General features: G+C 38.7%; 1 protein-coding gene across 3 annotated transcripts in view; it reads left to right on the forward strand.

Moving 5' to 3' along the window:
• The window catches only part of pcsk5 (proprotein convertase subtilisin/kexin type 5), a 246,229-nt gene that overhangs the window by 117,723 nt on the left and 114,166 nt on the right, over nt 1-14,340 (forward strand). For all 3 annotated transcript variants that reach the window (XM_031890895.1, XM_031890900.1, XM_031890898.1), the window contains exons 9-10: nt 644-744; nt 8,282-8,385. In XM_031890895.1, the coding sequence (XP_031746755.1) occupies nt 644-744; nt 8,282-8,385 (205 nt within the window). The remainder of the gene's footprint in view (nt 1-643; nt 745-8,281; nt 8,386-14,340) is intronic.

Consider the following 14,340-nt stretch of genomic DNA (forward strand, 5'->3'; position numbering starts at 1 on the left):
ACAGGAGGCTGGATTTTTCCCTGTTTCTTTTTTTCTTCTTTTTTTTTTTTTACCAAATTGTAATATAATGTTACTTTGCAACATTTTTTCTTCTGGTATCAGTACAAGTTTAGTTTTAGGCATTTTATGGAGTTCCTTGATATAGAGTGCCATTTAAGCCCCGTTCAGAACACCTTGCCCCACAAACGGGAAACTTTTTCTCATTAGGGAAACCTTATGATTCAATGTAACAATAGGGTTTGTGCTGGCCTGTTGATATAAATAAAGAAATATTTATGGTATTTGTTATTTCTTGCACTAAACAGGACAAATACTGAAAGTAAAGTCACATTTTACTTTCTGTTTTTATGAGAACAGACAAAACAAATTAGCAGTCTAATGAAAAGCAATCTAAATAAACAATCCTTTCCCCCAGCTGCAGCCTTTGTGATATGAAGCACCTCATTATACGGAAGGCTTCTCAGTAGACTACATTTTTTTGACTCTCAGCAATATATATTTTATATAATTTACTGATTTTATTTAAACAGCCTTTTGTTAAATTATGCAACTCAATGTTCAATTCAAAATTGTGTTGAATTGTGGTATGCTTTTTATTTTTGTTGAAAATTGGTTTATTAAGCAAGTCTCCTGTTTGTTACAGATCACCACAGATCTCCGACAACGATGCACAGACAGCCATACAGGAACATCTGCATCAGCTCCAATGGCTGCAGGAATCATAGCTCTTGCACTAGAAGCAAAGTAAGTATTGGTCTCAGAAAATTTTAAACTGTAATGAGACAGTTCTCTGTTCACCGGTTCTCTTGCATTCTTCAGGGAGAAATACTCAACACAAACATAGAAACAATATAATATTGGTTAGGTATACAAACAGTTAAGTAGTGACTACCTTAGAGAGGCAGCTATGGCCAGCAGTGTGTGACAGAACAAATGCGGATCTTTGCAGTTTAGAATAAATAATATTTCTAATATGTTTTAGGACTTTAATTTCTATATCTTTATAATGTTCCATAGCTCATCTTGTTCTTTATACATATTTAAGAAACTGATTAATCTGTGTATGTCTGCTTTTTTTAGGTGCAATAAAGCAAATTATAAGGAGACTGGTTGCCTACATGTACTTTAGCAGCCGGTAGTCAGCAAAACAACTAGTATAAGCTTTTGGACATTGCAGGTTCTCCAATGGCCACTTCTCACTGGTACATAGAACTGGATACAATCTGGAACAGCATGTTTCTCTCTGTGTTATCGCTGTGTATTCTGCAGCAAAGAGATTCCAGTAGGAAGGAGGTCAATTAGTCAGAAGGCAGACAAAGAATCAGGGAAGCATAAAAGAAAAATAAGAGTAAAATAATTGTACTATTATCAAGCTTTTTTTTTGCTTCGGGGGTCAGCGTGCGTTAGAAATATGTAGCAGGGCTAATCATGATCGTAATATGGAATAATATGAAATAAAAGCAGTAAATATCTTTGATGCATTGCTGTGTGCAGTGATAGCTGAATCGTTAGAAATCTTCAACCTTGACAGGATTGGGGTAACACTTAGGGGGCCATTTACTAATGGTTGTATTTTTTTTCTGAATTAGAATTTTTAGAGAAAAAAGTTACCAGCTAAAACTTGTTGAGATCATGTAGAAGTCAATAGCAGGTGTCCCTTCCCTGGAGGATCCTAGAGGTTTTCAGATTTTTAACACTGTTTTTTTGTGCGACAGTTCGAAAAAGTAGAAGTAAAAAAAATGTCACTACTTTTTTTAGACTTTTTCCTGCACAGACTTTTTCAGTTCAGACTTTTTAGTAAATGTCAAACGTTCGTTGAAAAGAGTTTATTCAAATTTTTAAAAAGAAAAAAAAATCTGCCCCTTAGCTCCCCTGGGGCTATTTTTGGTAATGTCTGTGAAACAGTATTGAAAAGACAGGATTTCAGTAAAATGTTACTTGACTACATTTACATTGCTGCACTGACAACTTTAGCATCTTTTCAACAGAAATTGTTTTAAACATTTCATTGACAGAGTGCATTAAAAAAGCTAACATTACTACTTTTAAGCCTTAAATTAGGAATATAATTAGTGCCCCCGACTGTGTAGGGTTTAATTCTCAAATATTGTTTTCTTAACCCCATACAGCAGTGACTTTAAAGTGAAATCACAGGCAATATTTGTAATTAAAGCTCAAGTTTGCAGTTTCACAGACTTTTCCAGACAAGTAGCAGAGCTGTCAACCCCCTCTATTTCTTCTGGAGTTACCAGATTTTGAAGGCTCTTCCCCATTCTCCCATTCCCCCAGAAGCATTCTGGGGAATGTATTTGCGCAAGTAGAATGCAGATATTAATACATTTGCGCAGGCAAAAAAGCTGCAATTTTGTGCATTCGTGTAGCGTCACTTCTGGAAGCATGTGTCACGTCCATGAAATCAGTTCCAGGTATCAGGTGACATAGCTGTCAGGTTGACAGCTGTGGAGTAGTTGTAAAAAATATGTTGTTCAGTGGTGTTCTTTATATAGCTGTAGTTCATGGTCTCTTTCCACTTTACAGAGATTATCCCTGGTCCCTGGTTGCAATCAAAGGTTCTTAATAAAAAAAAATATGGAAAGCACACCTAAACTTATACTTTACTTTCTTGCTTGTTTTTTCTCCGAACCAAAAGTTTTCTCTGACAATTTTCTGAATTGCTGTAAGGAATTATTCACTATCTACAAAGTAGCATGGGGCAACACAAATAAGAAAGGTGCAAGGCTTATAGCCACATTTATTTCCGAAAAAGGAAAGTGCACAACATTTTGGGGTAAACTTCCTCAGGTGAAATCAATTCACGCAAAACACAGTAAATTTTATTTTATCATTGGCCATTTGACATTCCAGAATATTTCTGGAATGCATGAGGAAACCGACTATCCCAAGGATAACCATGTATCCAAAATAAACCCATCACATAGAAATAAACAGTGTTGCTTAAGAGCAAAATAAAGTACAAAAGAAATTCCTGATAAACAAAGGTTTAAGGACCATTGAAAAAGAATCTTACATAGAAGCAAATCATCAAGTTGCATTTCTGTATTTTTATAAATGCTTTTTTTGTCCTCATTACTGATTGCTGTGAACATGTGCATGGGTGGGTTTGTGTTTATATGCAGTGAAAATCTTTTTAATGTGTTCACAATGTATGAGTAACTTCTGCAATGCCTGTGTGTATTTCAACAGGAAATGAATTCTGTCTGTGACTGCTCGCATTAATATTGGGATGAGAGATGAAAGAGATGAAAGCTAATAGCTGTTCTTTCCATTTATTGCGGGTCAAATAGGGTTACTTAAAGAACCCAGCTTTAATTGGTGTGGAACTACATTATTATCCAAACACAGGAAAATAGACATGAATAAAAGCATTGTGTGAGAAACATGCCATGTGCACTCCCTGAAAGGGTTGACACTGCATATAAAGGCTGAGAATTACTCAATTTGCATTGATTGTTATTGTGATTCACAGAGGAATATGTCCTCTCATTGCAACGCCATAGGTAACTGCTATTTATATTTTTCTAAAATGATTTTTACAGGGATATCCCTGGGGTGATAGGAGACTCCAAAATAAAACAATAATAAAAGGCCAGTTCTAAAATTACAAGGTGCCCTTATAAAAAGTGTGTGATATTCACCCCTGCAAATGGTGGTTTAATTTTTTTGTACCAATATATCTAGTTCCGTATGCATGTTGTTTTATCTATGGCAAACATAATGAAGCAATGTGAATGAAATTCATTTCTTAAACGTTAACAGAAATTTAACGTTTAACAGGTTTACATGTTTACAGCCTTGGCCAATATAGGAAATTTATTACAGAGTTGCTTTTAAATTACATTTGGTGTTACCCTATCCTGACAAATACTAGGATTTTAGAGGATTTAAGTGAAAGCTAAATTAAGTGCACTGTAATGTTAATAAACAGTGGGCAACCATGATGGTTATCTTTTTGATTGTATATGAAAAGATCCTGTTGACAGCTTTAGGGCCATGGCAGACGGGGAGATTAGTCGCCCGCGACAGAATGGCAAATGCGGCGCCGCATTTTCCCAAAATCATGGACGTTTCCTCTCAAGGCAACTTCCGCGATTTTGGGAAATTGTGGCGCCGCATATGCCATCCCACCAGCAATTTACATTCAAGCCAGTGGGATGGCATATCGAGGAGATTTGTCGCAGGGGACTAATCTCCCCGTTTGCCACGGCCCTAATGTGGAAATGGGAAGCCATAGGTTTGGTAAAGTGCAGTCTTGCTAACCATGTATAGTATAACAATAGCAAGAACAATTAAATGTATTGTAGATCCTGGTCTCAAGCTGTTTGCAATTAAATTCATTTATGCTAAAATAGTTTACAGTACATTTAGCAAATATGGTATTATTTTAATTTAACAGGGTAAACATATAAAAGATGTTAGTTCTTGATGGAAAAATGTAATTCAAGGCATGCAATATGGAGCATGAAGTAGTCTAATTTCAAATAAAAACTCTTAGAAATGAGGAGCTGTTTTCAGGGCCAGCTCCAGATTTTGTATTATACTGAGAAAAGTTATGTGACCTGTACAGTAATTAAAGGATATTTAATACAGTGTGTAGGTATGGAATTCCTTATCTGAAAACCCGATATCCAGAAAGCTCCAAATTACAGGAAGGCCGTCTATAGAGTCAATTTATGCAAATAATTCTAACATTGTAATTTATTTCCTTATTCTCTGTAATAATAAATGAATACCTTGTACTTGATGTTAACTAGGCTACATGAATCCATATTGGTAGCAAAAATCCCACTGGGTTTAGTTAATATTTATTTAAAATAAATAAATAAACAGATTTGAGGTTTGGATCTGGAAAACCCAGGTCCCAAGCATTCCAGATTTATAGTTCTAACATGCGATAACTGAAAAAATATTATTATGCTAAATACTAGCCACTAGAATTGACATGTATGTAAATGAAAGTGTTCTTACTCATCAAAGAGCAAGAGATAAGAGTCAAAATAAAGGCAAAAATGCCTGTGGCAAAATAGATATGTTGCTGGAGATTGAATTGGGGTGGAGGGGGAGTATGCCATTTCTGAGAGACACACTATTTAGAGGTTATTGCATTTTGAAGATTTCTTTGAAAGATGATTCATTCACAGTACCACATCTGACCTTGCCCAGAGGTTTTATAGAACAGTGTTTTGTGCTGCAGACACAACATCTGATGTTTCAAATGTAGTCATTTTTTATAGATGTCTTAAATAGGGTATACATCCGCTTCAATGATTAAAAAAGCACCTAAAGTATAGAGGATTGATACCAATGCTATAATGGGCACAATGTTTGGTAAAGGTCATAGCAACCATTTGTGTGTTTGCTTTCAAATGGCTGACCAGTTTAGTCAACAGCTGTAGGTGTTAAGAACTATGCATCTGGTAATACATTAAACATTAGGGGCAATGGCACATGCATTCTGTGTAATTGCCAGAAAATACTTTCCCATTTGCAAATAATGGGGTAACCACATGTAAAACACTTTATATGCACCGATCCAGCATGCAGGAAAACCTGCAGGCGTCAAATAGCTGCCTGTTCCTTTTCCCCAAAGGGGATTTGTTGGGCACTTTACCCCCCAGTCCGACCCTGATTACAGCTGCAATAGCCTGGGGTAAACTTAACATCTTTTACTATGTCTCCCAACCCTAGTGTGCAAATACCATAGCAGAATCAAAAGGTTTGGGCCAGTGTTTCTAATGATCTAGACCAGGGGTCCCCAACCTCTTTAACCCTTGAGCAACATTTAAATATAAAAAAAAGTTGGGGAGCAACACAAGCATGAAAAAAGTTCCTGGGGGTGACCCAAAAAGGCTACTTGTTGCTCACAAGCCAATGCTCTAGATCAGTGCTGTCCAACTTCTGTTGTACCGAGGGCCGGAATTTTTCGGACCTATGTGGTGGAGGGCCGATAATGGAAGCCAGTTTTGACCACTCCCCTTTTTGAAACCGCACCCACTTGAAACCACACCCATGTTATCACATGACCATACCCATATTAATGGTTGTAGTACAGCAAAAACCTGCCATACTCTGCCTGACCTACCCTGCCTGTGTGTGCCATACTCTGCATTCCCTACCCTGCCTGTGTGCCATACTTTCACTGTGTGTGCCATTCTTGGCTGGTTTGTGCCATACTTGGCCTGTGTGTGCCATACTCTGCCTGCCCTACCCTGCCTGTGTGTGCCATACTCTGCCTTCCCTACCCTGCCTGCGTGTGCCATACTTTCACTGTGTTTGCCATTCTTGGCTGGTTTGTGCCATACTTGGCCTGTGTGTGCCATACTCTGCCTGTGTGTGCCATACTCTGCTTTCCCTATGCTGCCTGTGTGTATGGCACACACAGCCTACAGTGACACAATGCTGGCACTGCTCCTACAGTCTGCACAATAACTATATATTAAAAAACTTTTTAATTGAAGTACCACCTCAGTTCTTTTTGTAGTGTGCAGGGATTATTTGTGGGTTTCTACTGCTCCTGAGGTGTGAACAGGGGAACAATATGGGTGATTACAGCCTGAGCCTGAGGTGTGAACACTGCAGGGGGTGAACAATGCAGAGATTAAAAGGTGTGAACAACACAGGGAATTACATATTTAAACAATACAGAGGGATTACAGCCTGAATCTGAGGTGAGAACCATGCAGGGGGGGCAGTTAATCTCAGTACTGATACCATTTAAAGCTTACACAAGAGTAAGCCATCAAAGCAGCCAGACAGGTGGGGGGCCACACAGAGGGGGGTCACGGGCCGCATGCGGCCCGCGGGCCGCCAGTTGGACAGCACTGCTCTAGATAAAAAAAAAACAGTAGAAGGAAAGGGTTATCACTAGTGGGTGCCAATTCATTAGGCACACTCCAGTGATACTGATGCACACCTATCCTGTCTTTTTTTCCAGGATTTTTTTGTGTCTGATAAATATCACTGGAGCACTTACCGGTCAGCTCTGTCCTGCTCGACGTAATTGCTGACACCCAGACAGCACGAATCCATCAGAAAAAATAATAAAGTATACGGAGCAGTTTCAACATCGCTGGTTAAAAGCACTATTTATTGTAATCATTTAAAAGCATATGCGAGTGCCAAAACAATCCGGGTAATACGCTTGACGCGTTTCGAAACGCGTCAAGCGTATTACCCGGATTGTTTTGGCACTCGCATATGCTTTTAAATGATTACAATAAATAGTGCTTTTAACCAGCGATGTTGAAACTGCTCCGTATACTTTATTATTTTTTTTGTGTCTGCCCTGGGAAATGCACATGTGCAGTACAGTAAAAACCAAACTTTCACTATACATAACTGTCACACCCGCCCAGGGAAGCCACAAGGGATTCTTTGGACAACAGACTATTAGAAAAAAAGCCGCTGGCAAGTTGGCTTCCATAAACTTGTTGTCCAAACACTCTGAACGTTATATGTTAATCCGCTTGCTCTGTCCATGGCACTCCCTACCATAACTGAACCAACTACGGTGCAAGAACAGCACTCCGATACATCAGATACTGTACTTTTATTTAGCAGGCTGTAAAAGACACTGGGCCTAATGGATTTCAGGTATACTACCCATGATCATAGGAGCCTTATCTCCTAATTTCTGATTGCTTGGTATGGCATACTGAATGAATACAAACCTTGCTCCTTATTCACTATATAACCACACTGGTGCTCCCTTTTTGCTATTCTTGACATAAATGCATTTGTTTTTGGATTTTTCTTTTGCTTTACGTAACATTTATGAAAGGCTTCTCTTTCAGTAAACATAAAATAGCATTATTATATATATATTATATATATGAGCAGGGTTCCTTCACAACGACACGGTGCCCTTGTATAAATTTAATTTGTTTCTTAATAAACATATGAGAGCTATTGACATACGAATGATACCAATAAGGATATAAATGCAAATTAAGTATATCGGAGAGGGTAAAGCAGAAATCCCTTCGCAGTATAATACATTTCTGCTTTGAGAACAACTTGGAAACATTAACAGGAGTTCTCTGCTTTATATGCTAATAAGCACCTGCAGGTAGGAAAAGAAAATCTAATATGTAGGCTTCAAATTAAATGTGTCCTACTTAAAGGTTTGATTATGTAGCAGATGATGTCCAGGGTTTCATCTGAGGCAGCAAAATTTGCAAAGCTATAGAGGAGCAAGCTACACTATTTAAGCTGCCTAAATGACAAAGAATTGCCTTTGCTGTTCTTTTTTTTCTCTCTGCAGCCCATTTTTAACATGGAGAGATGTGCAGCATATTATTGTTAGGACCTCTCGCCAACGACATCTGAATGCCCCCGACTGGAAGACAAATGCTGCAGGATACAAGGGTAATGTCTAAATTATGTTATTATGATTATTGATCCTGCCCGTTGGAACACAAGTGCTTATATTGTTCATTGTATCAAAGAAATCTCGGCCACATTTTAATTGGTTTGCTTTATTAAACAATGACAGGACCTTCACATATAAACAAGGTTAGGCGTTTGATTTGTTGCCCTTCGTTTCCCAGTTAGTGTCACTCCACAGCTGACATCTTGAATGTATATTTTGGCCAAACAAAGCTACATAATAGTTTTAGTACTTTTCCTATTTCCCTGTAACTCACTTTTTTCAATGTAACTTCTGTTGTGAAAGCATTGACAGATAGAATCAAAGGTTAAGGACAGTTTTATTGTGATTCTCCTTTTTTGCAGGAAATAAAGGCCATTTAGTATTGACTTTTTTTTATACATCAGAACTGCATTTCACTGCTGTACATACCCAGTCCTTATACATCCTGCTTTGGTGCAACTCTCACAGACTTGTATTCTTTCCCAGTCCATATTATTGCACCCCTTATTAGTCAACAAGATATGTAAAGTGGTTACTATCTGGGCTGAAATATTTTTGTTACATCGGTTCCATGATTTTAAACCCCCTTTTCTATAGAAAGAAATGTCCTTTACAGTTATTCAGAAAGCTGATAATATACAGGGAATATCAAGAAATAAATGTATCAGTATTTAATTAAATATGTTGCACTGACTGTTCTATGTATGCAAATCAAACCCAGATGCTTCACTCTAATGTGGTTAAGTTATTTCCTTTTTAGAAAAAAGTGTTCAATATTGGCATTTTATTTGTTATTTCAAGGAAATGCAAATTTTGTATAAATAGATAAGTGGCAATTGTACTAGGCAGCAAGGATATAAGAATATTGAAGACAATAAAATAAATCTGTTAATGTGACTTTAGAATCAAAGTCAACACATGGTTAACCGTTCTAGAGGCTTAATTTACTTACTGCACCAGTTGCAGGACCAAAAATGTTCCCATCATTAATTGTGGGAAAGCTCAATTTCCCTTTATGAAATTGGCTAAAAATGTTACAATAAAATTTAAAAATCAGAACAAGCGGTGACAGGCATTTCTCCACCAGTGGTAATACCAGTGGAGCAAACACCTGGTATGCCATATTTTTGAACTACGGCATATTAGCACCAGAGTAGTTTATAAAGTGAGTATTTACTGCCTGCTCAAGACAGGCTTTAACTACAGGGCCTGCTGGCACCACTGAGCATTGCACTTGCATTGGATTTTTCAGTCTGGAACACAGCACAGATTGAACCAGGCAAGTGCTTAAAGTGATACTGACACTAAAAATGACTCCTCAAAATATGAATGTACATAAAAAGTTGCCTATAGGTCATGTTGGTTGATTTTTGCTGAGAGATTTTTGCTTTTGTAAAATAATTGTTACTTGAAGTTCCTAAACCTGACTGTTTTGCCAACCTGACTGTCCCTTCTCAGCCTGTCAGTTATAGCTTCTAATGCTAACGGCCTCCTGCTGGACAAATATGGCAGCCCCCTTATAGGGTAACATGGGGGATCAGACAGGTAATATAAAAGCATTCGGCAAATACTTTTATGGCAAAAGTGAAGGTCATGCAAAGACAATGTTATGATAGATGTAAAAAAAAGGTTTAATTGGGGCGTGGCTTGCCACCGAGGGAAATGGCCGCTTGACTCGAGAGCTCCGCAGGTCAGAGAAAGGCAAAGCCCTGTAACAAAGAGTAAACCATGGGGAAAGCAAATAAAAGCAGAGGCGATACGGAGAGAGCTTCGGCAATAAAGCAACTGCCGACACAACCATTATTTGTCCGTAAAAAAGCTGATGGCGCGGACAGGGAGAGCTGCGCAGAGGAAACACGCGACACCTCAGACCAAGACAGCGAAGGTGAGGAAGAACCAAATATACAAACCTACCTGGCAAATCTCCCTTCTCGAACAGAACTGAAATCGATGCTCCAGGATATGGCTGCGTCGCTAAAAGTGGAACTGCAAGACATCAAAAAAGATATGCTCACCATTGCAACTCTCACTGATGACATTGAGACTAACCAAAATAAACTTCTACAAAATGAAAAAGTGCTACATACTCAACTAAGCACACAATCACAGGTGATGGCAGAAATGCAAAGGCAACTGGAGGACCTGGAGAACCGCGGTAGACGGAACAATATCAGGGTAAGAGGCCTACCTGAATCTATCAAAACGGAGGAAATCCTCCCCTCTTTATTACAAATATTTAACAAACTCTTATCCAGGGTCCCAGAGACAGAAATTGAAATTGAAAGGGCTCATAGAGTCCAAAAGCCTAAAGCAGCACCCCTAAATGCCCCTAGGGACGTGCTGTGCTGTCTTAACAGTTTCAGACTTAAGGAAGAAATCCTTTTTAAAGCTAAGGACCTGAGCAACATAACTTTTTAAGAAAATACCATAAAACTATTCCAAGATGTATCAAGATCTACCTTAATGAAAAGAAAAGCCCTTAAACCAGTAACAGACGCACTCCGGGAAAAAAGCATCCCCTACAGATGGGGATTCCCCTTTGCCCTGCTGGCCTCTAAAGACGGCAATCAAGCAGCGCTACGAACGCCAGACGACACAAAGATTTTTCTACAAAAGCTTCCACTCCCAACAATGCACCTACCGGGATGGGCACACGAGACTAACCAGAACCAGCAGATGGATTTTGAATTACAAGGCGCCTGGACACCGACGCGCACCCCAAGAAGAATACCTAGAACACCGCGACCAATGAGCTCCAGAGAAAGACTCCGCTCACCAAAAGAGGGGCTCATCTGAACCCCCCTCTGCCACCACGACTTTCTACAAATTACCCAGGACTACTGATCGGGTAGTATATTTTGACTAAAATCTACAACAGTTTTTATGATGAGCTACTGAAGCTTGGTTTACTCAGTTATGTTAAAAATGTTTAAAAATGTTGACACATATTATTATTAGCCTAAGTAACACCCCACGTTTTATAGTGCCTAAGTGCTACAGGGCTGGCCTGAGACCTAGGACACACGGTTAAGTAGAACATGGCAATGTTCCCCCTGGTTGACAATCACAACCCCCCAAGAAAAATGGCCATACGTATAATATCCCAAAGGTGGAAAGCTACTACAACACCTTTCGGAATGGCTAAAAGGGAATATACAGTTACACAGTTTTACTCCCAGTTAAATTCCCTCTCTCTCTATACCCCATCCCCCAAAAGGGCAACAACGAGTAGTACAATATCTAAACCGACACCAAAAGATACCAGGTGTAAAGGTTTAATTATAAAGGGAAAAAAACTAAACACAAAAACTCTATGGAGTGTAAAATAATAAGCTACAATGTAAATGGCCTTAACGAGCCGGTCAAAAGGTCACAAATCCTAGGAGAATGTAAAAGACTTGGAGCACAGCTGGTCTTGCTCCAAGAGACTCATTTCCAGGAAAACAAAATACCCCATTTTAAAAACAAATACTTCCCAACAGTTTTTGCTAGTAACAACCCACATAAAAAAAGCTGTGGGGTAATGACATTAGTCCACAAAGACCTACCCCTGGTCATACAAGATCAGAAAAAGGACGAAGAAGGGAGATTCATAATCATCAAGGGTAAACTGGTAAACACCACAGTTACAATAGCCAATGTCTATGCCCCCAACACGAACCAAGTTCAATATATATGCAAGTTCTTAGCTATTCTAGAAACATTTGCAGAAGGTATCATATACTTAGGAGGAGACCTTAATGTACCACTTAACCCTTTGGTTGATACTTCCAATAAAAAAAGTAACATACCATATAAGGGACTAAAGAAAATTAAAAAATCCTTAACCAACCTACAGCTGGTGGATGCCTGGAGGGGCATAAACGCAAACACTATTGACTACTCACATTACTCAAAAACCCACTCATGCTATTCTAGAATTGATTACATATTCACTTCTCAAAAATGGCTCCATATATGCTATGCGGCAAAAATCACACAATGTACCCTCTCAGATCATTCACCAGTTGTGGTTGGTTTCAAAATCCCCAACTTTACTAAACCAGTATTTAACTGGAAACTGAACAACATGGTATTACTGAACAACAAAACAAAAGACCAAATAAAGACTATGATAAAAGAATTCTTTATAGAAAACAATTTACCCGGTACAAAGTCGGCTATGCTATGGGAAGCACACAAATGTGTACTAAGGGGCCAACTAATTGCCCTATGCACCAAACTCAAAAAAGAAAGAGAGAGCCAAATCAAAACATTACTAGCAGAAATAGGGAAACTAGAACAAACCCACAAACAAACAATAGCAATCAACACACTCAACCAACTAGAAAAAACAAGAACTCAATTGAAAGCCTTACTGGCTCCTACAAGGCTTACCTATGCTGCAAACAAAAAACATACGAACTAGGTGACAAAAGCACCAAACACTTTGCCAGTATCCTAAAAAGAATACAACCGAAATCATACATACCCAACATCAAAAATAAAAATCAAACCCTCTGTCATACCACTCCCCAAATAGCACTATGTTTCCAACAATTCTACCAAGAATTATACAGCCTCCAAAAACCAAATGACCCTGTCCTCAACGAAATAGCCATTGCAAAATTCATCAAAGAAGCTAACCTACCTGCAATCTCCCAAGAGCAACAGCAATGGATAGACGAACCTTTCACCACCAAAGAAATACTAGATACTATACATTCCATCCTGACAAACAAGAGCCCAGGTCCAGATGGCTATAACTCCCTTTACTACAAAGTTTATTCCAATGAACTTATTCCCTATATGTCACAATATTTTAATGATATTAATAAAGAAAACAACTTCCCGGCACAGGCCAAAGAAGCCCACATCACAGTTATACCCAAACCAGGAAAAGACCCTCAACTATGTGCAAGCTACAGGCCCATATCATTAATTAATGTCGATATCAAAATATATGCAAAAATTATAGCAAATAGGCTAAAAACAGTGTTAGCCCAAATAGTGCATCCAGACCAGGCCGACTTTGTACCGGGTAGGGAGGGGAAGGACAATACTTACAAAATTATATCTCTCATCCACTTTGCCAAAAAGAGACAAATACCTGCAATGATTTTAACGACAGACGCTGAAAAAGCCTTTGACAGGGTCTCCTGGCCCTTCCTAAGACACACATTGGCTGGAATTGGATTGGGGGAAATTACCATCAACAGAATCATGGCACTGTACCAAGAACCTACAGCCCGTGTTAGAGTAAATGGCTCACTTTCACCACAGATTCATATACGCAATGGAACTAGACAGGGGTGCCCCCTCTCCCCGTTCCTTTTTGTATTAGTGATGGAAACCCTATTAGCACATATAAGAGGGAACCCTGACATCTCAGGAATTATAACAGGTAAAAGGGAACACAAGATCGCAGCATTCGCAGAAGACCTACTACTAGTCATTACAAAACCCATTATAACGCTACCTAATGTAATGCAGCTGCTCCTACAATTTGGCAAAGTATCAAACTTTAAGGTAAATGTAAGCAAGTCAGAAGCCATAAATATCAACCTCCCAACCTCAATAAAATCCACACTAGAACAAAATTTCCCATTCCAGTGGTCCCCCAACAAGATTAAATATCTAGGAATATTGCTAACACCTGACCTCTCCAAACTATACCAAGCCAACTTTGTTCCATTAATAGATAAGGTGGACAAACAATTGAAAACGTGGAAAACTTTAGGCCTATCATGGTTTGGGAAAATACAGGCAATTAAAATGTCTATAATGCCACAAATCCTCTACTATCTCCAAACCATACCTATTAAGATCCCTAAAATATTTTTCCACTCAATTAAGAGAACAATTTCCAACTTCATTTGGGGAGACAAAACCCCCAGACTCAAATACGAAACCCTAATTCTCCCCAAAAGTAAAGGAGGACTATCAGCTCCAGACACTTACCGGTACTACGC

This window comes from Xenopus tropicalis, chromosome 1 (genome assembly GCF_000004195.4).
Source record: "Xenopus tropicalis strain Nigerian chromosome 1, UCB_Xtro_10.0, whole genome shotgun sequence".
Lineage (NCBI taxonomy): Eukaryota > Metazoa > Chordata > Amphibia > Anura > Pipidae > Xenopus > Xenopus tropicalis.